Raw genomic sequence first — 23010 nt, 5'->3', positions numbered from 1 at the left:
ATGAGGTTCTACACAGAGCTCCATCTCAAGATCTGAGCTGAAACCAAGTTAAGACATTAACTGAATAACCCATCCAGGCACCCTGTTCTTGTTCTTCGAACAGAGGAGATAAGAATCCTTGTGGGAGGATTATGGAGGCATCAGCAGAGAAATTTGGGTAGAAAATATATCAGGGAAGGGCAATCTGACTTTTCCTAAACTTAGAACCAGCTATGGCCTTAGTGGAGTCCAGGGCACAGGTCCAGTATGTCCCTACTTGAGAAAATCTGGGCCACCCCTATTGGGGGGGAAGTCAGTGGTGCAGGCCCTGAAAGAGAATTCACCCAAAGCAGAAGGAGATGAAATTTATTGAATATACAGCAAAAGAGCAGGGGGCACGACAGTAAAGGAGAGACTGCCAGGAGGCAGTGGTGGGGGGCCTGAGGTTAAGGGGGAGGGGGGAAGAGTTAAGAGACCTTGTGGAACTTTTACTTTTTTTAGTACCTGTGCCTGGTTGTAAGCAGCCTGTTGCTCAGCTAGGACTTAAGACTATTTTGAGGTGGATCTGTTTGCAGTCAGCCCAGTGGTGGCTGTAGGCCCTTTTATTTTACCTTAACTGGGACTTCATTGCCCATGCCTGTTCCCTGAAAGTGGCTGCCACAGAAAGCCTTGCCTGATGACCTTGGCATGACGGTGACCTTGTTTATAGCTCCACCTGTCCAGCTAACTTCGTTCATGAAATCACAGCTCAGGTTGGTGGGTTGTTGGTAGTGTTCCTGGGAGTGGATTCTCTGGGCTTCATTCAAAGTTCCCCTAGCAACACGCGCACCCACCCATTTTGTGAAGGTTTTCAAACCTGCTGGTTCTCTAAAATACAGTATGACATGAGGTGAAGACCTTGTATCTAGACTTGGACTGCCTTAAGTTTGAGTCCTTGCTTCATTTATTTCCCAACTCTCCAACCTTAAAATGACTTAATTTCTGCTCTCATGTCTTGAGAGTTGTGAAGAATATACAGGATGTGAAGGTCTTAGGTCACCTGCCACATAGGAAGTGTGCAAGCCTACAGGCTCTTTTTATCTCTAGTAATCTTTAGGAAAAGTCAGTCACCTCCCTTCTAGACATTTGATTCTTGTGGGTTAAGTGAGGAAGGTAGTTAACAAGTAAGCGGTAGAGTCTCAAGGTAAGGAGGGTGTTGCAAAGAAAGAGGGGAGGTTGGGAATAGACTGTGCAAAGCTGTGTGGTTTTGTCAGACCTGAACAGGAGTTCGGTTTTGAGTCCAAGGGCAACGGAGAGTCACCAAGTATAGGGAAGGGTTTAAGTAAGGGCCTGATGCGTTCTGACTTGTGATCAATCCGGTGCTTCCTCTGGCTGGTTTCTCTGGATGGCTGGCAAGAAAGGGAACCAGATAAGGGACTCGTAACTGAAACCACCAGTAGTAATGGGATGTGGAAAACAAGCGGACTTGATGGTCTTCAAATCCATCCAGATCTTGAGAGGGAAATAGATGATCCATAAGGAGATAAATACAAGGGATTGTGAAGGCAGAACTTACTGGGGGTGGGACTAAAGAAACAGCTCTCTTTTCATGGGTGTGATGGACCAAGTCCTGGGGGCCCTAGCATGGTTTGTGTGGGTTATCGCCCCCCCACTCTACAAACTAAGCTTCATTAGGGCAGAGACCCCATCTCTTTGCTGCTCAGTGTGTTTCTGGCACCCAGTATGGATTCTGCACTTTAAAGTTGGACGAACCATAGATTTGGAGGGAAATCATACAGGAGTTCAGATACCTGTTAAAGTTTCTCTCTTCTCAAGAGGGGAAATACCTCCAACACACACATACAGAGTCTAGACCAAGGAGTCCATCTTCACCCTTTTTCTGCACTCCCCTTTATGTGTCTGTGTCCTCTAGTAGAATAGCTGCCCTTCCAGTGGAGGGAGGCATCACATCCCCCATAGGCCTGGAGCATTTAGGGGCCTTTGAGGAGGTGCTTCGAGAAGATCCTTTTCCGCCAGGTCGCTTTACCGTGCTTCAAGGAACCACTAGGGGGCGAGCAGGTACCAGCGAAGCACGGGCCTCGGGCACCGGCCCTCGCTCCCTCCCGCGCAGGGCGGGACCCGTGCGTCCCGACCCACTCCTGCGCCTGCTCAAGAGCTATTTGGCAGTGGGGGCGGGGCTCGGCTTCCGAGGGTGGGCGGAAGTTGCCGAAAGGCTTCGGGGGCTTTACGCTCCGTTGGCCTCGCAAGGAGGCGGAAGTAACCGATTAGCACCGGAAGTTGTCCGAAGCCGCCTGCGCGTGTTCGCTAGTACGCGGGGCGCCAGTTGCCATGGAGCCGGCCGGGCCCTGCGGTTTCTGCCCGGCCCGGGAGGCCCAGCCCGCGCGCTACACCTGCCCTCGCTGTAACGTGCCCTACTGCTCGCTGCGCTGCTACCGGGCGCACGGCACCTGCGCCGAAGACTTCTACCGGGACCAGGTGCTGGGAGAGCTCCGCGGCCGCAGCGCCTCACCCAGCCGCCTGGCCGGCGCCCTACGGCGGCTGCGGCAGCAACGCGAGACCGAGGATGACCCCGAGGACGCGGGCCTCAAGTCTGGCCCGGCGCCAGGTGGCCTCACCAGGCTCTGGGAGCTGCTGGCGCCGGCCGAGAAGGCGGCCTTCGAGCGGCTGCTGAGCCGTGGCGAGGCCGGGCGGCTGCTGCCCCCGTGGCGGCCGTGGTGGTGGGGCCGCGGGGCCGGGCCGCGGCTTCTGGAAGAGGTGGATGATGCCGCGGGCCGTGACCCTGCGGAGCTGGAGTCCACGCCCGTGAGGAGCCCACCGGAACCCGCGAAGGAGGCCGCCGCCGAGCCGTTTCTCGAAGACGCTCCCGAAGCCCGCTCGCCCACTGTGCCCTCCCGGATCCCCACGCTGGCCAGCCTGAGCCGCAGCCCGCCCTCGCCACTCGTGCGCTTCCAGCTGCCCAACGTGCTGTTTGCCTACGCGCACACTCTTGCCTTGTATCACGGTGGCGACGATGCACTGGTCTCCGACTTCTGTGCCACGCTGCTCGGCGTGTCGGGAGCACTGGGTGCGCAGCAGGTCTTTGCCTCTGCCGAGGAAGCCCTGCAGGCCGCAGCCCAGGTGCTCGAAGCAGGCGAGCATCCTCCCGGGCCCCTGGGCACACGGGGCGCCATGCGCGAAGCTGCCCGCATCTTGATGGGCGAAGGCCCAGCAGACCAGAAGGGCTACACACTGGCAGCACTGGGGCACCTGGCACAGACCCTAGGCCGGGCCCGGAAGCAGGCCGTGGCCACGGAGGAGCGAGATCGCCTCTACCGGGCGCGGAAGAAGTGCCAGTTCCTATTGGCTTGGACCAATGAAAATGAGACGGCCCTCATGCCGCTGGCTCTGGACTGTGCCAGGGCCCATCGAGCCCATGCTGTGGCGGCAGAGGAGGTGGCAGCCCTCACTGGGGAGTTGGAGCGGCTTTGGGGAGGCCCCCTGCCACCTGCTCCAAGAATTCTCATCGAGGAACTCCCGGGCTGATCTGGGATCTCCCTGTCTTTAATAAAGCTGTGACTGGTCTGCCCTGTGAGCAGTGCCTGCTTCTGACCCACAGCTGCTGCCCACCCCACCCCCCACCCCTGGCATCCCTAGACTCTCCAGCCCAAAGCCACCTCTCAGCTTGTCCTGGATCCGAGCTGACCCAGCGAATTTTTAAACACCCTGGCCCCAGAAAGGGAGGGAAGTGGTACCATGGCTTCCAGATGTTTATCCAGGAGGAAGAGCAGCCCCTCCACTCCCATTGTTGGGCACTGGCTGCATTTCTTCTTGCTCCAGAGCCCTTGTCCGAGACTGTTCGTCCCTGCTTGCTGGAGCTCAGAGCAGCACAGGGCCCAGGCTCCTGGTGCTGGCTGCACTGACAGACGGGTGGGCAGAGCCGCTTCAGTAGACGTAGGGCAGGATTCGGTAAGGCACGCGCCGGCAGTACTCACGCCAGGCCAGGCCGTACTTCCGCAGGCACTGCTGCTCGTCCCGGGCCTCGCGGTGCACCAGCAGTGCCGTGAAGTAGAGGACGTAGAAGTAGGGCAGCAGGTGGGACACTCCTGTGGGGAAGTGGAGGCTGTGACCGCCCAGCAGCCCCCCAGTTCACAAAGGTTTCCGCATCAAATGGCTCACAGGGACACGGGCTCCTTTGGAAGGTCTGCAGTGCGGTGCTGGCTCGCAAGCCTGGCATAGAAGCCCAGCTCCCTGACGCCTCCCTCTGCCAGGGGATGGGACATCCCTGTTCTCACCGCCACACCCAGATGGGGCATCCTGTGGTCACCACCTTTGTCCCCCTCATGTGTGGTCCCCATTCCGTGCCCCCCCCCAAGCCACTCACCACAGGGCAAGGACCAGGCCAGAGCCATGATGAGGTCTCCAAGGTAGTTGGGATGGCGGACCATACCCCACCACCCAGACACCAGCAGCTGTCGCCCCGTGGCTGTGGGGATGGTCTCAAGGCCTGGGGGAAGACAGGGAGTGGGATGGGGGAACCGGCAGGAGCCCAGCTGCACTGCTTCGCTCATGGCTTCCTGGCAGCCCAGCTCACCAGCCACTCTGGGGTCAGAAGGGTTCTTCCGGAAGGTGTTCTTCTGGGAATTGGCTCCCCGGAAGATGTAGTAACCAACAGCTGGGGAAGGCATGGGCAGGTGGTCAGGGTCGAGGTTTAGAGCCTTCTAGGTGACCCTGACCATTCACCCGCAGCCCAGACTCCGTTCGCCTGGAGACCTAGGACCCAGCCCTTCCCCCACACCGCCCCCCCCCATCGCCACCCCCGTGTTAGAGGAGCACCTGAGGCTTAGTATCTACAGGGTGCTGAAGAAAAGGCAGGAATGAATGAAAGGGGGAGGAGTCCCGTCCTGACTGACCATTCATGAGGCAGATGAGGGAGGCCATGGGCAGCCCCAGGGCCTGCGGGTGGTGGAGCAGGAACTGGGCCTGCAGGCTGTAAGTGAAGGGGACCCACGCCAGGTCCCCAAAGGCCAGCATGAAGCCAAACCCATCGTGTGTGATGTCCATGGTGGTGAGGACGGCCTCCTGCAGGGATGGGACCCCGACACACCCGCTTAGTCCCCATGCGGTCCTCAAATGCCCTCCCTGCCTCTTCGCCCGCTCCCGCCTCACCTCGTGCCAGAGAGCATCAGCCACATAGAGTAGCTGGAAGCCATTGACCAGCCACATGGCCAGTGAGGGAGTCCCCCGAAGCTCCGCTTCCTGCATCAGCAGGGCCAGGTTGATGAGGACCTGGGGACGTGGGAGAGGGAGGACAGGGCAGTCTGTCTCCAGCCCGCCCCCACGGAGGTGGCAGCACCTAGCGGGGTAGTGGCCAGCCTTTCCCCTTATCTCTCTCTCGGCTCTCGGCCACTAAGTCCTTGGCCCTTTGCTGAATGAATCCAACCGCTCTACCCAGGGGCAAAAACTGCCACGGATGCGTCCAGAGGGGCTCCCTGCCCGTGTGGGCTCTCGCCTTGACCTGTAATGTTCCTTTGGGGAGAGCAACATAGAAAGCCACTGGACACATCAGGCTTGGTTTTAAATCTCCGCTTTCCCATTTGGGCAAGTTGCTTTCCCTCTCCAAAGGCTCCTTCCCCGCAACACCATGTGGTAAATGGAGTTAATCATGGACCTGCCTCACGTTGCTGTTGGACTTGTTGACACGAGGCATGTTCTTAGCTCACAGCAAATACACATGAGTAAACCCATCTGGTAGCGCTGGGTTGGCGCTGTCACTAACATTACCACTTCTAACCCTCACCAGAACCTTCGCAGCAAGTTCTCACTTTATCCCACCTTGCACGTGGGGAAGTGGCCTCTGTGGCCATGGCGCGGATCCACGGCGGGCCCTGGCCTCATCTCACCTCTGATCTCCAGGGTGACATGAGGGACGCTGCCCAAGAGACCCTTGGGGAAGCTGTGACCACAGTCCAGCATGGGTGACTATAACCCATAACCACAGTTGGCATGTCCTCAAGGCCACTAGTGATGGACAGCTTGCTATCCATCAGTCTCAATGATCAGTCTCAAGTTCTACACCACTAGGACCAGCAGGTGGCATAGCCTCAGCCTCTCCTGTCCTCAAAATAGAGTTTGAGCTTGATTTATTTAAAGTCGCACCTGCTCACCTAACTCCCTCCGTGCTTTTTCTCCCCAGCACATAGCACCCCTGCCGTGCTGTACAGATTTCACTTATGTTTCGTGTGTTTTTCCTAGAGTGTAGGCTCCGTGAGGACAGAGTTTTGTTTTTTGGGTTTTGTTTTGTTTTTGTTTTTGTTTTTTTTTGCTTTCCTATAACTTTCTTTCTCTTTTGTCTCCTTGTACCTAGAGTAGTGTCCAGGGCACTCAACCAGTATTTGTGGGATGAATGACTAATGGTTTTCATCTGTGCAATAGTGGCCCGGCCCTGCCCTGCCCAAGCACTGCTTCCCCACCCCGCCCCCTCCTCCTGGCACACATAGCCATGCCCAGCATACCCAGCCGATGAGGCCAGGCCGCAGTTCACAGAAATATTTGAAGTCGAAGGACCAGATGCGCGGGTTGAGCTCCCGTCCCAGGAAGAAGTCGTAGATGGGATTGCCTGGAGAACAGCGGAGCCTGAAGTCGCGAGCGAGCACCCCCCCATCTGCCTTTATCTGCACCCTACTGGGACCCCTCTCACCTGAGTTCCCCCCAGGCGCCAGGGCTGAGGCAGGGGCCACCAGAGCCTTCAGATAGAGAAGGAGGCTGAAGATGAAGGCTGTGAGGGTGGCTGCAAAGGCCAAGGGCAGGAGCATTTCTGGGAGCTCCCCCAGAGGCAGCCCGGCACACACAGCCAAGCCCACCAACAGGGCTGTCAGCACCAGGGCCTGGAAGCCTGAAACCAGTACACAATGAGTCCTGGGGGCTGCGCCTCTACACCTGCGCCCTTCCCCTCCCCTCCACTCCCTCCCTCACAAACACACACACACACACACACACACACGCGCGCGCGCGCGCGCGCGCCCCGGCAACACACAGACACAGTCCAAAGCCCAAGGTCAATGACCTTGCCCTTGGCTTTCAGGGGGTCTCCCCAACCACTGCTCTGGTGCAGAGTAAGAGCAAATGCTGCGGGTAGGTGTGGAAGAACAAGGGACGTGGAGAGGGACACTGAATCCCCCAAGGCTACCCCGGGCACAGATCCTAACACAGGCATCTAACGGAGCTCGGGGTTGGGGGCTACTCTCCATTGGGTCTAGAGCTCCACCCCCACAGGCACAACTCCAGCGCGGGGATCCATCCCCCACCCCCGCGACCATGCACCGTTAATGGGGTAGCGCAGGCGACTCTTGTCCTTCAGTTCCTGTCCCTCCGCCACCTGTGAGCACAAAGAGGCTCTGATAAGGGGTGAGAGTGAACCCCCTCCCTCAGCCCGCCTCCCCCGCCATCCCCCGCCCAGTCCACACCTTGCGCGCCGGCAATAGGTAGAGAGCCGCCTGAAGGCCGAGCCAAGTGAGCCACAGCAGCAGCATCTGCGGGCTCCACAGCACTTCGGGCCCCGGAAGGTAGGGGGGTGGGCCCAGGAGGCGCGCCGGGCCCGAGCGGGCCACCAGGAGCAGGTGGAACATGGTGGCAGGAAGCAGCAGCATCAGCGCCGCGGCGCCTGGAGACGCGGGGGCGATCGCGTCGGGCGTGCGCTCGGCAGCTGTCCGCCACGGCCCCCTCCGCATTCCCTGCCCAGGACCCCTCAGGGCCCCCCACCTACATTCCCACTGCCCTCTTCCCTACTCCGTTCTCAGCCCTCAGCCCGGCCCCATCTTGAGCCCGGCCCCCTTGCTCCCCCGAAGATCCTCCCGCTCTCGGTGCAACCCCCCACAGATCCGGTGCTCTGCAGCTCCCCAGTCCCCCGCAACCCCCAGATCCCTCTGCCTCTGGACACCCTTCAAAGCTTTCCATTCTCAGATCCTGCTCCTCTGCCCCACTCCCCCGCAGCCGTTTGCAGTTCACCCCACTTCGCTGAGCCTGACCCCAGATTCCACCCTTGCCCCATTACCCAGGGGTCCCCCGAATTCCAGCGGAGGCCGGGAGCCCTGAGGAGAGGCCATGGTCTCCGCTCCACCGAGGGGGGGAGGGGGTACACAAGAGTCCGTCAGAGAAACACAGTCCGTCTCATCCCGAGGACCTGAGCCTGGTGACGCGGGGTATCAGACCGCTACACTGGAACCTACTTGGTCCCCACGCTCGGACTACCACCACCCACGGCCCCGAGATCTTTAAATGGCCCCACCCCCGGCTCATCCTGGGCCCAGCAATCCAGCCAATCGGCTCGGGGGGCGGGTCGGCCACGGGCGCCTCCCGAGCCACCCCACAACTCCACCCCCAGCCGGCCCCGCCCCCGCAAGCCAGAGAGGGGAGGAGACAACACGTCTTTATTGCGGGGTCTGGAGGCCAGGAGGGGAGCGGGCCGAGGACGCACTGGAGACCGGGGGATGGGGAGGCTGGGGCGATAGCGCAAGCCCGCGCATGGCAGCAGCCCCGCCTAGCCTCGCTCACAGATGACCTCGACGACACTGGGTTCCATGGGCACTGGGTCCGGGCAGCGCAGGGCGGCCGAGGCCACCACTTCATCCAGCAGCAGGTGCACAAGCTCCTCATCGGCCACGAAACGCCACAGGTAGAGCTGCAGGAAGTGACAGTCCACCTGCACCTGCTGCAGGCCGAAGCGCCCAAAGGTGCGCAGCCGCACGCATTCGAGCAGCGTCTTCAGGCTGATCTTGATGATGCCGGTTAGCACGGATACCTGCGGGCAAGGATACAGGAATGCAGCCCTGGGACAGCCCGCGTTGGGAAGGGGCACTGGGTTCCTAAGGGCACCCGCGCGCGTTCTGGGCAGGGGCCAGAGAGACAGCAAGAGGCCAGGGTGTAAAAGTCCCAGGACCCCCTAAGAGGGAGGGACAGATACAATGTTGGCACCATCTTCTGGAGAACAGACAGGGATGGCCCAACGATCAGAAGCAGAGGAGGGAGTCAGCACTAACATGGGGAGCCGAGAGGCTTGCTGAGTTAAAAGAACACCAAGTGCCAGAATGTGGGCTGGTTTGCGGAGAGGAAGGTGTGGACAGGAATTCCTGGGGAGGACCGGGACTACTTTAACAAAAAGGACAAGAGTCAAAGAAGCATTCTAATGCACATCCAGACCCAGGCTGGGAGCATACCAAAGTCAGGGCAGAGGGCCAAGGGATATGGTGACAGTGGGGCTCTGAATGACCGTTCACTCCTAGAAACAGCCCAGAGATGGAGCCTGGGTAGGGACAGAGTCCGAGGTTCCCTGACTCAGTATGGGACTGCTTCAGCCAACCTTCCCAAGGGACCCTGGAAGGTGGGGTCACTGCGGACTCAGACCTTGTTGAACTCCACAGGGCTGAACACGTCAATACGCTCAGAAAACAGCTTCTGGATGTTGCTCAAGAGATTAGTGTCCATTGGGGCGCTGGATGGTGGGGAAGACAAGCAATCAGAGCCCACCCTGCACCCCCATCCTCCTCTGTCCATTCCCCCTGGGGTTACCCTGGCCAGCCAGACCTGGGCGTGTAGCTAGGTGCATAGCGGCCCTGCTGCCGAGAGCTGCTGTACACAGAGAAGGTCCTTTTGCTGGAGTCGCTGCTCTGGGCCTTGCGGACACCCTCTTCATACAGAAGCCCCACCTGGTGGTGAAAGGACGCATTGCAAGGAGGCCAGAGCAAACGGAGCCTCCAGGACACCCTAAATGAATCACAGGGTAGTGGGGACCTGGTATCTAGTTGGTACCTGGTCATTGTTTAGAGAACCAGGGGAGTGGGGCAAAGGTGGGACATAAGACTTGGTGCTGAGGCTCCATCTTCCGTGCTAGCCCTGCCCGCCCTGATTCCCTGGATGAAGCGGGGCAAAGATACCCGGAGCCAGGACTGAGGAGGAACAAGGCCACAGACGCAGGCACTGATGTCTTGATCTTCCGAAGGCTGCTACCCCCACACCCACAGCCTGCATCAGGAGCCCCCGGCCAGCCTGGGGGTAAGCACCTGCACGTCAATCGCCGTGGTGTCCTCTACCACCCGCTTCATGACGGCGCGCACGTTCCGGGGCTCCAGGGTGCTGAGCCAGTCCCTGGTCTCCACGCTCTTGCGCAGCATCTGCGAGATGACCAGGCCCTGCACCTTCACATAGTGGGTCAGTAGCCTCCGTGCCGTCTCTCTCGCCTCCGCACACAGCGTGCTCACGGGCGTCACCGGAGACTGGTCCTGAGCCAGGGGCGCAGAGGACAGAGAGACAGTGAGTGCTGGGGGCAGCTCAGGGGCCCCTGCCAGGCAGGAGCAGGGCACAGGCTGGGCTGGGGCAGGGCCTAGGCAGCTGGCCTGAGTCTGACCACGACAGCCCTGCCCGTGGGGGACCACCATCCCTGACCCTGCTGCGAGCTAGTGGTTCACCTGCACGAGAAACTGTTCATCAGTGAGGGTGAGGATGTAGGAGATGGTGGCTGTCTCATAGTCCAGGCAGAGGCGGGAGAGCAGCAGGAGCAGAGCTGGCGGTGTGGCACCCCCCTTCTCCCCAGGGCTGTCACAAAAGCTCTGCGCTGTCTGGCACATGGAGCGGATGAAGCCCACGATGAGGCCCTCGCGAACACCCTGGCTGCAGAACTCGCCCTGTGAGAAGGAGGGCCCCGGATACATAGCAGGTTCCCTCTCCCAGGCAGGGGCTGCTAGCGACCCTTGTCTAGGACTCTAAATGCCCTGGCCCCTCTCCAAGGGACAGCTTCCTCCTGCATTCCAGGACCCAAGAGCAGCTCCCCTGCTTGGTGGGGGGTGGGGGGGGCTGCAAAGGGACAAAGCCAGTGCTGGGGACCCTGCTTGCGGATGCCCTCCAGCCTTCCCCTCCCCTCCAGGCTGTGCCAGCCTTCCTCCTGACTGTCTGAAACCACATCCAGAGCTCCTGGGCAAGGACTGGTGCCCTGCAAACTGCCAAACTCTAGGATGAATAAAAGAATGCCCAGAATGGGGGTGGGGGGGAATATGCCCAAAGGCAGGCCATACCCGGAAGTAGGGCTTGTTGGAGAAGGACACCTCCTTGGCCGTGAAGAGGTGCACAGCTGCCAGGGAGGCCTTGATGTGGCTCAGGATGGAGCTGGCCACGTTGGCCAGCAACTCGGCCAGGCCGGGGCCTTCCTTTCCAGCCAGGCGAGGTGCAGCCAAAGCCTGCCGCACGTCGGTCAGGCAACCCAGGAAGGCGGCGCGCAGGCCCTGCAGGTGGTGGCCCAGGCGCTCCCTGGCCACCCGCTCCACGATCTCCGTGGCGGCCTCCGCCAGCCCTGCAGCGGCCAGCAAGGCCCCAGGCGCGCGCAGGCGCCGATGGAAGCGGTCCAGCGCCCGCACTAGCAGCGAGTTGTCACCACTGCCCTGCTCCTGTGCCAGCCGCCGCTCCACCAGCGCGAAGTAGCGGCCACCCAGCTCCCGGGCGAAGGCCGCCAGCTTCTCGGCACCCGCCGGGCCCTGGGCCGCAAACAGCTCCTGGTAGGCCGAGGCCACCTGGCAGAGGCCACCCACGAAGCCACTTCCTCCGAGATCGGTGAATTCTAAGACGTCGGGAGCGGGAGGGGAGGGCCCCAGCTCTGCCTCCAGGCTCTGCAGCTCGGCCTCCAGCCGCCCGCGGGCATGCGCCAGGAACTCGTCACACAGCTCCTCCGCGGGCTCGCCCAGGGCCAGCAGCAGCTCCACGCACTCTGCCTGCTCCGGGGCGCCAGAGCCGCCCTCCCTGCGAGGTGCGAGGTGGCGGTGAAGGACAGGCTGACACAGGTCGGGGTGGGGTGTGGGGTAGACGCTCGGTGGGGTGGGTCAGCGCCCCGGGGGCCACACCTGAAGCGCTGCCGCAGCTGCTGAGCCAGACGAGCCGTGATGACCTGGCAGTCGTCCTGGATGGCGCGGAACGAGGGCAGGTGCTGGTACTGCTGCAGCACGGCCCGCGCGCGGCCCTGGTAGCGCACCGCCTGCCCGTAGGCGCCCAGCTCCACGCACTTGGTGAGGCGCGAGGGCAGCTCGAAGAGGAACTGCAGCTTCCGCAGCAGTGCGTGGACGCCTGGGGGACGGGGACAGGTGGTGTGAGCCCCAGGGCTCCGGGCGACCCGCTCTGGCTCCGGCTCCGGCTCCGGCTCCCGCTCCGGCTCCGGGGCCCAGCCCACCTGCTAGCTTGGTGATGCGCTCGTGGCGGTCCTGCAGGGTGGCGCTGATGCGCGCGCTGAAGTCCGTGATCACCGCCATGTTGGTGGCCAGCCGGTCCATCTCGTCCTCCATCTTCCGGAAGTCGTTCTTCATCTTCCGGATGGTGTCTGGGCGGGCAAGGGAGCGGGAGAGGGCAAGGGGGATACTTGGCACAAGGGCAGCGCTCAGCTTGAGGCAGGATCCAAATGCTCCCCCCAAACACACACTCATGCACCTGTGTGCCTGCGCGCCTCTTTCCCAGATGCTCCTGAGCCAGCTCAAGGGTCACATTGATGATTCAGTGCAAAAGGGTCTGACATGGTGCTTAGTCACAGTAAATGGAAGGGAGCGCCCCTGGTGTGCCCTGGTGCAGTGTGGAGAGGCTTACGGACCCACAGTCCCTGCACACAAGATGCCAAAGGAGAGCACAGAGCACGTGGCAGGAAGCTGTCTGCTCCTGCTGAGGGGCATCCTCTGTGTCCAACCCACTGCCTGGCACGGAGGAGACACCTTCATGTCCTTCCCAGAACGCCCAAGCCCTTTCACTTCACCTTCTGGAACACAGCCAACCCTCTCTGAAGGGTCCTTTCCCTTTTGTCTTAAGGGAAACCTGCCTAAGGAGACAGTTCTTTTCATACCCAGTGCCTCAGAGCCTGGCCCCTTGACACGTCTAGATAGTTTCTACTCTTCCTCCCTTTAAGACACCCCATCTTCTTGGAAGACCATGCCATCAAACTACACCCTTCTTGCTGCCATCCCTATTGTCCTCGGTGCCACACCTCTACATTGCTGATCACTGTCTGCCTTCTGCTCAGGTCATGGTTCCAGGGTCCTGAGATCAAGCCCCTGCATCAGGCTCCCTGCTCAGCAGGAAGTCTGCTTCTCCCTCTGCCCCTCCCCCCAATCCTATTCTCTCTCACATCCTCTGCTCTCTCTAATAAATAAATAAACCTTAAAATAAAATAAAATAAAATAAAAATCCATAAAAAAAGAAATGTATTATTGGGATAAGGGTACCATTCCAAATCAGTGGGCAAAAGATTAATTATTCTACAAATAGTGTTGGGACAAATGGAGAGCCATTTGAAACAAAAGTATAGCTGGATTCAGACCTCACACCTGACACACACACAATCACACACAGAACAGATGAATCCAAGTTTAAGTGTGATTTTAAAATGTAATCACAAAAGTATGTGAAGAAAATCAGGGAGAATTTTAAATAATATTAGGGATGGAAAGGTCACTCTACAACACCTCATCAGAAGTCATCAAAGAGCAGATTAATACAATTGTTTGATCTGCAAAAACCACCATGAGCTAAATCAAGATGAAATTTTTAAAAAAGATTTTATCTATTTATTTGAGAGACAGGGAGAGGGAGCAGCAGACTCCCTGCCGAGTAGGGAGCCAGATGCGGGGCTCTATCCCCGGACTCTGGGATCATGACCTGAGCCAAAAGCAGATGCTTAATGACTGAGCCACCCAGGTGCCCCAAAGATGAAATTTTTTAAAAAGGGGCACCTGGGTGGTTCAGTCAGTGAATGTCTGCCTTCAGCTCAGGTCATGATCCACTCGCTCTCTCTCATGCTCTCTCGCTGTCAAATAAATAAAATCTTTTTAAAAATAATAAAGATTTATTTATTTATTTATTTGACAGAGAGAGAGAGAGATCACAAGCAGGCAGAGAGGCAGGCAGAGAGAGAGGAGGAAGCAGGCTCCCTGCTGAGCAGAGAGCCCGATGCGGGGCTTGATCCCAGGACCCTGAGATCATGACCCGAGCCGAAGGCAGCGGCTTAACCACTGAGCCACCCAGGCGCCCCTTAAAAATAATAAATAAAATTTAAGAAGAGCTGCAGGTCATTTCATAGAGGGCTATTTTTCCTTAGTATATAAAGAATTCTTCTAAATCAATATGAAAAAGAACAGCCCTATAGAAAAATAGGAAAAAGACATGAACAGGCAGTTCAGAGACAAGGATATCCAACAGCTCTTAAACAGGCAAAAGATGTTCCACCTCCCTCACAGAAAAATGGCAACTACAGAGATTTTCACTTTTCACCTATGGGATTGTCAAAGATGAAAAACGACCAGGGTATTGACCACGGTATTTACGAAGAGCTATGCTCTTAGCTGCCGGTGGTCGTGCAAACTGATGAATGTTTATGGAAAGGAGCCCGGCAACATCTACCTACAGTCATCCGTGAGTCTTCCCACCCATACCTGGTTTGTGTGTGGCTCCTGGACCATGGGAATATTCTCTGAGCAGGCCTGGGGCAGCAAACCAACTTGGGGAGACAGCAAGAGAAGCAAGGTAAGGAAAGAAACATCAATGACAATGACTAGGGAAATCAAAGGGAACAGACACAGAAGTTGCAGGAAAAAAAAACAGGGAAGATAAGAAAGAACCCACAGAGCGAAAATCTATGGAGCAACCGAGAGGTTCTAAAAATTTATACAAGGAAGCCATGAATCAGCAAAACGAGCTGTTCATGTTAGCAACGCGGTCTATGGCACAAGACCCACTCATCCTTATTCTTAGAGATGATTCTCTAGAGAGGAAAGTTGCTAAAAAGTAAACTCACATAAATGAAATGACTATACTACTCGTTGGGGCCCTACTCTGGAGGTGTTTGTATTTTGTTAGAAAAGGATGATTGCATTGCCAAGCCACTGACAGTGAATTAAAGAACACAGCACACACAGTGCTGCGCAGTTAAAAACTGAAGAAAAGGGGGCGCCTGGGTGGCTCAGTGGGTTAAGCCTCTGCCTTCGGCTCAGGTCGTGACCTCAGGGTCCTGGGATCGAGCCCCGCATTGGGCTCTCTGTTCAGGAGGGAGCCTGCTTTCTTCTCTCTCTCTCTCTCTCTTTCTCTGCCTGCCTCTCTGCCTATTTGTGATTTCTCTCTCTCTCTCTGTCAAATAAAAAAATAAATAATATTTTTTTAAAAACCTGAATAAAAGGAGAGCAAAGGCAAAAGAGGGAAGCTGAGGCACCAGAAGGATCATGGGCTAACGGTCATGGAGAAGCCTGGAAGCCCAAGAGGCATTTCATCCTCCCCCAAATTCTGTTTTGCTTATAAACAGTGTAACTTGTTGACATAACCTCCTTCCAGGTCTGTCAAATGATACCATCAAAAGAGCAGATTCCTTTTTGGAGTAGGTATTTGGGTCCTTGAGTCTGACTTCCAAAGGGGAAAAAAAAAAGAATCCAAACACTAAGTTGTCACTGAAACAGAGTAAAAGAAAACCTACTGCTGGTGTCACTGTTGCTGAATGCACAGGCACAGAGCCATTGAAATGGAAACAAAAGTTGTTACCATGTGAAAAAACAACAACACAAAATCCCACACCACTGAGTAATAAAGACTACACTGCACATCCTTGAACTATTTGCAGCCTGTTAAGAAAAGCAGCTGGCACCAGGGCAAATGTTTGGACACCCAGATCCTAGCTTGGGAGAGGAGTGGGTGGTGGCTGGTAGGAGGCTGCAGGGGCCCTGCCAGCCTGGGTGCTGACTGCGGGTGGGTTCCATTCAGGAAACTCCGGCAGCTGTCCTCCTGTGACCTGTGCACTTTTCTCTATGTCTGCGCGTCTTCAATAACGTTTACTGTTAAAGGTTGCTCTGTCACTACCTGGGGAAAGGAATGGGAAGAGGCTTTTCTCGGTACAACCTTTGAGACCTTTTCAGTTTTGAAACAGATAAATGCAATTATTACAAAACCTAAATATCGAGGCCAGAGGTTGGCAAAGTGCAGCCTGGAGGACAAACCTGACTTGATCCCTGTTTAGCATTTTGGTTTTTAACTGGGATATGATCGGGATACCATAAAATTCAGTGGTTTTGGGGGCACCCTGGGTGGCTCAGTCGATTGAGCATCTGTCTTCCACTCAGGTCATGATCCCAGGGTCCTAGGATCGAGCCCCATGTCGGGCTCCTTCTTCCTCTGCCCCTCTACCCCCACTCACATGCTCTCTCTCTCTCTCAAAATCTTTTTTTAAAAATTCAGTGCTTTTTGGACGCCTGGGTGGCTCAGTTGGTTAAGCAGCTGCCTTCGGCTCAGGTCATGATCCCAGCGTCCTGGAATCGAGTCCCACATCGGGCTCCTTGCTCCGCAGGGAGCCTGCTTCTTCCTCTGACTCTGCCTTCCACTCTGTCTGCCTGTGCTCGCTCTCGCTTGCTCTCTCTCTGACAAATAAATAAATAAAATCTCTAAAAAAAAAAAAATTCAGTGCTTTTTAATATTTTTAGTATAGTCACAAGATTGTTTAACTGTTGTAATAAACACTAAGTCTTATAGAAGACCAAGGAAGCACAGACCTATATCCCAAAACAAACAATACATTCTATGGTAATTAACTGGATATAAATTAAAAAAAAAAAACACTAAGCTAAAACTTCCAAAAAAAAGAAAAAAATCATCTAACTGATACCATCATCTAGTTCCAGAACACTTAGCACCCCAAAGAGAAGCCCCGTAGCCCGTGGCAGTCACTCCTTATTTCTCCCTTGCCTCAGGCCCTGCCAACCACTCATCTGTTTTCTATTTCTATGCATTTGTCTGTTCTGTACATTTAACTCAAATGGAATTATACAAAATGTGGCCTTTTGCACCTGGCTTCTTTCATTAGGCACATCTGCAACGTTCTCTACATTACAGCGTGAATCCATATGTCGTGGTTTATTATGGCCGAGGTATGTTCTATTGTGTGGATCCACATCTGTCTCCCCATCCACCAACTGGTGACCATCTGGATTCCTCCTATGGGCTACTATGAATAATGCTGCTATGAGTGCATTCACGTACGTGCTTTTGCGTGAACGTGTTTTCAGTTCTCTTCAGTGGAATTTCTGGGGTGTATGCTAACTCTGTGCTTAGCTCTTTGAGGAACAGCCAAAGTATTTCCAGGTGCACCATTCTGTCTTCCTGCCAGTAATATGAGAGTACCAAACCCTCCACATCTTCATCAACATCTGTCATATTCCATTTTCTGGAAATCCCAGTGGTGTGCAGTAGTATCTCACTGTTTTTGTTTTTTTAAGATTTTATTTGGGGCAACTGGGTGGCTCAGTGGGTTAAACCTCTGCCTTTGGCTCAGGTCATGATCTTGGGGTCCTGGGACCGAGTCCCGTGTCGGGCTCTCTGCTCGGCAGGGAGCCTGCTTCCCCTTACTCTCTCTGCCTACTTGTGATCTCTCTGTCAAATAAATAAAAATCTTAAAAAAAAAAAAAAAAAAGGTTTCTTCTGACAGTCTGGCAGCAGATGCTGTGATTATCTGACATGCTTCGCCCCATAGGATCTCCCAGGTTCATTTCACGCCTGGCTCCCCTTTAGAGGTAATAATCCAACCAAACTAAACCAAAACTCTAGCTCATCATGACCCTCTTCCCAACCTGATTTTCTTGCGGTTTCTTGAGCACCACACCCACCACCCGACCATCAAGCTGAAACCTCGGGGTCATTCTTTATGCCCAAAGCTCCTCAACACCATGGCCCATCGATACTGTCGCAGATATTTCTGTTTGTCCATCACCGTCCATCTCCACCGCTACCAACCTGATGTAAGCTCCCCAGATCTCTAGCTTGGACAAGCGAAAAGGCCTCCCTCCAGCCACCTCTCCAACCCACTCCTCCCAGAGCAGCTGGAGGGATCTTTTCAGAACAGAAATCTGCCGTATCACTCTTGTGTCTGAACTCCTTGCTTAGCTTAGTGCTTAGTACGGATAAAGGCAAACTTCCTTACTATGTACTTATGCTCTCCAACAGCTGCCCGCCTGACTGGCCCTGCCCACACGCAGCTCTCCCTGCTCCAGCAGAGGCGCTCCTGACCCTTGGTGAAGGCCAACCCCCTGCCCCTGCAATGCTCTATCTCCTCCCCCTTTCCCAAAGACTCTGCCCCTGCCATTCCCCTCTCTCTGCACCATCCATCAGCACTCCAAATGCTAATGTTTCAGCCAAGCGGATCAATTCTATTTTTTGGAATGCTTCCCTCCTGTGGCTGCTCAGATACCCAGGCCCCTGACTGTCCTCAAACCTCTGCAAATGAGATCCTCCTTCTCTTCAATACTTCTGAATGTCAGGATGCCCCAGGGCTCAGTCCTTAGACTTCTTCTCTCTGCACACTTTCTCCATCAGAGCCCCTCCTACTCCCCCGTACCTCGAGTTCCAGCCTTCTCTGAACTCCACACCCTTCAAGTAAGCAATTCAAAACCAATTTCAGATCCTTCCACTTTCCCCTGCTGCCATCTTGGTCCATGCCACCAGCATCTCGCCTGAACTGCTGCAACAGCCACCTAATGGGGGGCTCGGCCACCTGTGCCTCCCTCTAGTCCCTTCCCCACAGAGTGGACAGACGGGTCCTTTTGAAATAAAAGTTAGGTTACCCCATTCTCCTCATTTCAACTCATTCCAAGTAGAGAGCGGGATCCTCATAAACACTTTCATGGCCCTACAAAATCTGGTCTTCTACAAAAGCCTCTACCACCATCCACCTCTCTCCTCCTCCCTCGCTCCCCCTTAACTTCCTGCCATACCCTGAATTCGCCTGACATGACCTTTCTTCAGAGCCTCTGCCCCTGCTGCTTCCTCCCCAACCAGGGCTGGTTCGCTCTCCTGAAAGCCCTGCTCAAATGTCACCACCTCCAAGGGGTCTTACACTTACTCTAGCTGAAGACAGACCCACACATACATCACTCTTTTCTCCCTACTCTATTTTCTTCCTCTAGCACTTACTACTGCCTTGGTGCATTCATTTATTGACTGTCTCCCCAACAAGGATACGGGCTGCAGGAAGGACCTCGACCTAGCTGGTTCTTTACTATACCCTCAATATGCAGAACAGCTCTTGGCAAAAAAAAAAAAAAAAAGAGGGGGGGGAGAGGCATTCAATGAATACTTCTTGAATGGATGTAAGACTTTAAAGTATTTATAGATTTAGAACCCCTGATTCCAACACTCACTTTATAATTTTCTCCCTTTCTTAGGAAAAAGATAAAATAACAAGCCATCCTCATTAAGAGCTCAATGTCAAAACTATACAAATTCTGGGCGCCTGGGTGGCTCAGTGGGTTAAGCCGCTGCCTTCGGCTCAGGTCATGATCTCAGGGTCCTGGGATCGAGTCCCGTATCGGGCTCTCTGCTCAGCAGGGGGCCTGCTTCCCTCTCTCTCTCTCTGCATGCCTCTCCATCTACTTGTGATTTCTCTCTGTCAAGTAAATAAATAAAATCTTAAAAAAAAAAAAAAAACTATACAAATTCTAACACAGGGAAAATGCAATGCTTGCAAAATTCTGGTGGGAAATTTCGTAGCTCAGAGATTACGATGATTTCTTTTCTTAAAAACGATTTATTTATTTTAGAGAGACCATGGTGGGGGAGGGTCCGAGGGAGAGGAAGAGTGGGAGAGAGAAGCAGACCACCCACGGAGCTTGGAGCCCCAACAACCAGGCTCAATCTCCATCTTGTGACCCTGAGATCACAGCCTGAACCAAAATCAAGAGCTGGATTGTTAGCCAGCTGAGATGCCCAGGGCTCCCTAGAAATTCTTTTTGGTGGATGCTATTAGCAAATAAAAGATGCCTACTCATTGAACCTGCTTCACATCAGACAAAAGAACAATGACCACACCCAGCATTGTGACAGTAGTAGGGTAAGAGATGTCAGAATGAACCTCACAAAGGTTCACCCAACATTCTCAGAAACCACAGACAGACCCTGAAGACCCGCTTCTAGGACTAAGTACACAGGGGTCCAAAATTATCATGAAAGTCATTTCACCAACATAAGAAGAGTAGTTACTGTGACTGATAGCTGAACATTGTCTAGCACTGTCCCTAGACTGAGAATAAAGGGGGCAGGAAGGGGGGGAACCACCTTTACATGATCTTTGTGTCCCTTAATGTCCTAAGTTTTCTGTTTCTTTGCTCGATTTAAAAGGGGAAAAAGGGGGTGCCTGGGTGGCTCAGTGAGTTAAGCCTCTGCCTTCAGCTCAGGTCATGATCTCAGGGTCCTGGGATCGAGTCCCGCATTGGGCTCTCTGCTCAGCAGGGAGCCTGCTTCCCCCCCCCACCCACCCCCCGCCTGCCTCCCTGCTCTGCTTGTGATCTCTGTGTGTCAAAAAAATAAAATTTTTAAAAATAATAAAAGGGGGCAAAGGATAGAGGAAGGGAGAGAAAGAGAGACAAGCCCAGCCACAAGACAGACCTGGACAAGAGAAGAAAGCTACCACGAGTAAGAGAAACAAACTCATCCCGAAACATCCTTGGTGTCAGGGACTCCAAGTGGTTCAGGTAACCCACGTCAGTCTAAAATTTCATTTTGGTTTTTCCCCCCTTTGATCCTTAGAGCAACCCTCTGAGAGCAGCTATGACCTCGCTAGTCATTCGACCACCAAAGCTCTCAGAGAGAGGTGACATGGGATTAATGTCAGGGAAAACCTACAGTCTGGGTCTCCTCCCCCTGAATCCCCTGCTGGTTTCCCCAACACAGGACAACAGGTAAGCAGCGGGACTGTGTGTCCCAGCGGGAATCACCTGTGGCGGAGATGAACTTGTTGTAGTTCTCATAGACCAGGGTCTGCATGTCGCTGTCCAGAGCCCGGATCTGCCGCACCATGTCTGTCTCACTGTCCATCAGCTGGGCCAGGGGGCACTCTCTACGCAGCTGGAGGAAATCGGGGTTTTAGTGCTCAGGTCCGGGGACCCCCATGGCCCTCGGCTAACCCCTACCTGGTCGGTTTTTCGGTGCAAGAAAACCCTCATCCGACCCCTGTCAGGAATCCTAGACATGGGGCCTATCGGTGGCATAGGTCGTTACTGGATTCGACCCTGTTTGGGGTTTGTCAGCCTTTGAAATGCTCAGACCCAGCCAGGGCCCAGTCCAGAGCCCATTAGCGCCCGGGCCACGCCCCCTGCCGCCGGCCTACCAGAACACCAGCCTCGGACACCTCACACTCCACACCTCCGTAGGCCAGGGCAAGCCTGCCCATGCCCCCCTTACACTCCAGCTCTGCCCCCGCTTCCTCCCCGAGGGTCGTCTTGTTTTTAGGAGCCCCTGCTTCCCTCACCCCCGCAACAAAGTCGAAGTCATGACCTGGGGGTGCAATGTATCAGGGGTTTGGTTCCCCCAACACACAAAAACACACCTTGTCCAGGTACACTTCCGGGTCGAAGTGCGCCCCGTTGAGATCCGTCGGGTCCAGGGGGTCCGACCCTGGGGGGCGCCCCGCCGTCTCCCCCTCCGAGAGACCGTAGTAAAGCTTCAGCATCCCGTGCGCCTTCCGCCGACGCTCCGGGGCCTCTGCCTCAGGCCCCTCGGGAGAGTCCCCAGGTCCAGACCCCGTACCGGGCCCAGCGGCTGCCGCCGCCATCGCTCCAACTGCAGCCCACAGGCGTGAGGCTGGGAAAAGGACCGGGAGGAAGCACTTCCGGGAGCCATAAAGTTCTTGTTGCAACGAGGCAGTCCTTTAGCTGAAACGTCCCCCTGCAACCCTGGGTCCTTCGAGACTAGCGTTCCCCCGTCCCTTTCCTCCGCGAGCGAAGAGGTTCCGGAAGAGCCCTAGGTTCCCACGAGCCTCTCGAGCGGAAGGAGTGACTGGAACTTGTGGGGTGCTTCCCTCCCAGAAGGAAAGCGAGTCGTGGCTCCCAGTCCCGCAGCCCCACACGCAAAAGCCCCCGGAATACATCCCTGGATGCCGCGGACGCAGCGCCGACCGTGGAGCCAGAGAGCGTGTGCCTGACATCCTGGCATTGGCTCGTTACCGGGGGGGGGGGGGGGAGGCTCAGTTTCCCCCATTCCTAATCCGGGGTGGGGGGCGACTTCACAGGAGTCTGCGAGAAGGCTGAGAGGGTTAGATGCCCGTACAGGGCGTGCAGTGCCTCTAGCTGCTAATGCTGCTGCCGCTGCTGCTGCTTTTTTTTTTTTTTTTTTGAAGTCCCCAAGCGCAACATACATGCTTAGAAGCCCATTTCTTGAGATGCCAGGGACTGGTGGGCCATACAAGTGAGGGGCTGGTGTTGATGTCGAGGATCATTCTCAGGCATCCAATTTCATCAGAATGCAGGTGTCCACCAAGGTGCAGCGCTCAGTCGGACAGCAATGAAGTTCAGATTGAGAAAGGATGAGTTTTAATAGAGAAAGCGACTTTATCGAGGTGGTCCTTGGAACATTTCTTGTGATTGGCTGGCGGCGGGGGCGGGGACTGGGGTGGGGGCGGGGGGGTGTTGGAATGGTAACCACCTTGTTTAATCATTCCTTGGCAGGGGTCCCACAGGCCAAACACATCCCACCACCTGTTTTCATTTGGCCTGTGAGCTAGGACTAGTGTGTTGCTTTTTTTGCTTGTTTTTAATGGTTAGAAAAATATATATAAATGACATTTCATGAGCTGAAAATTTTGTAACATTCTTATAATCAGAGTAGATCTTTAAAGTTCTCAACAGGAGAAAAACAGTTGTAACTTGTAGGGTGACAGATGTTAACCAGATTTGTGATCCTTTTAAAATATATACAAATATCAAATCATTACATTGTACACTTAAAAATAATGTAATATGTCTATCTCAGTTTAAGACAATTTTCATAAAATACGAAAATCATGTGAAAGTATATGAGTTCTGCCAGTGTCTATAATTTTATTTGAACACAATCAGGCCTCCTTGTTTACATATTTTCTATGCCTGGTTTTGCATTACAAAAGAGGTGTTGAGTTGTTGTGAGAGAAACTTTATGGGGGCTCCTGGGTAGCTCAGTTGTTAGGCAGAAGGTCAGGGTCCTGGGATGGAGCCCCTCATCAGGCTCCCTGCTCAGCAGGAAGCCTGCTTCTCCCCC

The 23010-nt window shown here is 55.1% G+C and overlaps 3 protein-coding genes across 4 annotated transcripts; 1 reads left to right on the top strand and 2 right to left on the bottom strand.

Moving 5' to 3' along the window:
* Positions 1–2170: 2170 nt before the first annotated feature.
* Positions 2171–3550, top strand: ZNHIT2 (zinc finger HIT-type containing 2). The gene has a single exon (XM_004770083.3). The coding sequence runs from the start codon at positions 2308–2310 to the stop codon at positions 3499–3501; it is 1194 nt and encodes a 397-aa protein (XP_004770140.1). The 5' UTR covers positions 2171–2307; the 3' UTR covers positions 3502–3550.
* A 157-nt stretch (positions 3551–3707) lies between these two features.
* Positions 3708–8243, bottom strand: TM7SF2 (transmembrane 7 superfamily member 2). Its single transcript, XM_004770095.2, has 10 exons — positions 8009–8243; positions 7422–7618; positions 7279–7333; positions 6656–6850; positions 6471–6574; positions 5125–5244; positions 4869–5037; positions 4550–4630; positions 4340–4462; positions 3708–4061 (listed from the first exon to the last, which is right to left on the bottom strand). The coding sequence occupies exons 1-10, from the start codon at positions 8058–8060 to the stop codon at positions 3901–3903; spliced, it is 1257 nt and encodes a 418-aa protein (XP_004770152.1). The 5' UTR covers positions 8061–8243; the 3' UTR covers positions 3708–3900.
* Positions 8244–8367: 124 nt separating this feature from the next.
* VPS51 (VPS51 subunit of GARP complex) lies at positions 8368–21659 on the bottom strand. 2 transcript variants are annotated; one of them, XM_004770086.3, is made up of 10 exons: positions 21326–21659; positions 20715–20844; positions 12164–12310; positions 11841–12060; positions 11022–11739; positions 10419–10634; positions 10014–10232; positions 9538–9659; positions 9358–9445; positions 8368–8755 (listed from the first exon to the last, which is right to left on the bottom strand). In XM_004770086.3, the coding sequence occupies exons 1-10, from the start codon at positions 21548–21550 to the stop codon at positions 8495–8497; spliced, it is 2346 nt and encodes a 781-aa protein (XP_004770143.1). In that variant the 5' UTR covers positions 21551–21659; the 3' UTR covers positions 8368–8494. The 2 variants fall into 2 exon arrangements, with proteins under 2 accessions (XP_004770143.1, XP_044920695.1); XM_045064760.1 differs by lacking the exon at positions 21326–21659 and adding an exon at positions 21248–21300.
* Positions 21660–23010: the final 1351 nt, after the last annotated feature.

This window comes from Mustela putorius, unplaced genomic scaffold, assembly GCF_011764305.1.
Source record: "Mustela putorius furo isolate JIRA1106 unplaced genomic scaffold, ASM1176430v1.1 tig00000127_pilon_pilon_pilon, whole genome shotgun sequence".
In the NCBI taxonomy this organism is placed as follows: Eukaryota; Metazoa; Chordata; class Mammalia; order Carnivora; family Mustelidae; genus Mustela; species Mustela putorius.
Note: the sequence above shows the minus strand (reverse complement) of the source record. Positions and strands in the feature narration are given on the sequence as shown.

Coding starts and splice junctions, on each gene's coding strand:
- ZNHIT2 (XM_004770083.3), top strand. CDS start 2,308: ATGGAGCCGGCCGGGCCCTGCGGTTTCTGCCCGGCCCGGGAGGCCCAG.
- TM7SF2 (XM_004770095.2), bottom strand. CDS start 8,060: ATGGCCTCTCCTCAGGGCTCCCGGCCTCCGCTGGAATTCGGGGGACCC. Junction 7,334..7,421: donor ACCTATTGCCGGCGCGCAAG/GTGTGGACTGGG, acceptor TTGTGCTCACAG/GTGGCGGAGGGACAGGAACT. Junction 4,463..4,549: donor TTCTGACCCCAGAGTGGCTG/GTGAGCTGGGCT, acceptor GTCTTCCCCCAG/GCCTTGAGACCATCCCCACA.
- VPS51 (XM_004770086.3), bottom strand. CDS start 21,550: ATGGCGGCGGCAGCCGCTGGGCCCGGTACGGGGTCTGGACCTGGGGAC. Junction 20,845..21,325: donor CGGAAGTGTACCTGGACAAG/GTGTGTTTTTGT, acceptor GATTTCCTCCAG/CTGCGTAGAGAGTGCCCCCT. Junction 9,660..10,013: donor CCACGGCGATTGACGTGCAG/GTGCTTACCCCC, acceptor TTTCACCACCAG/GTGGGGCTTCTGTATGAAGA.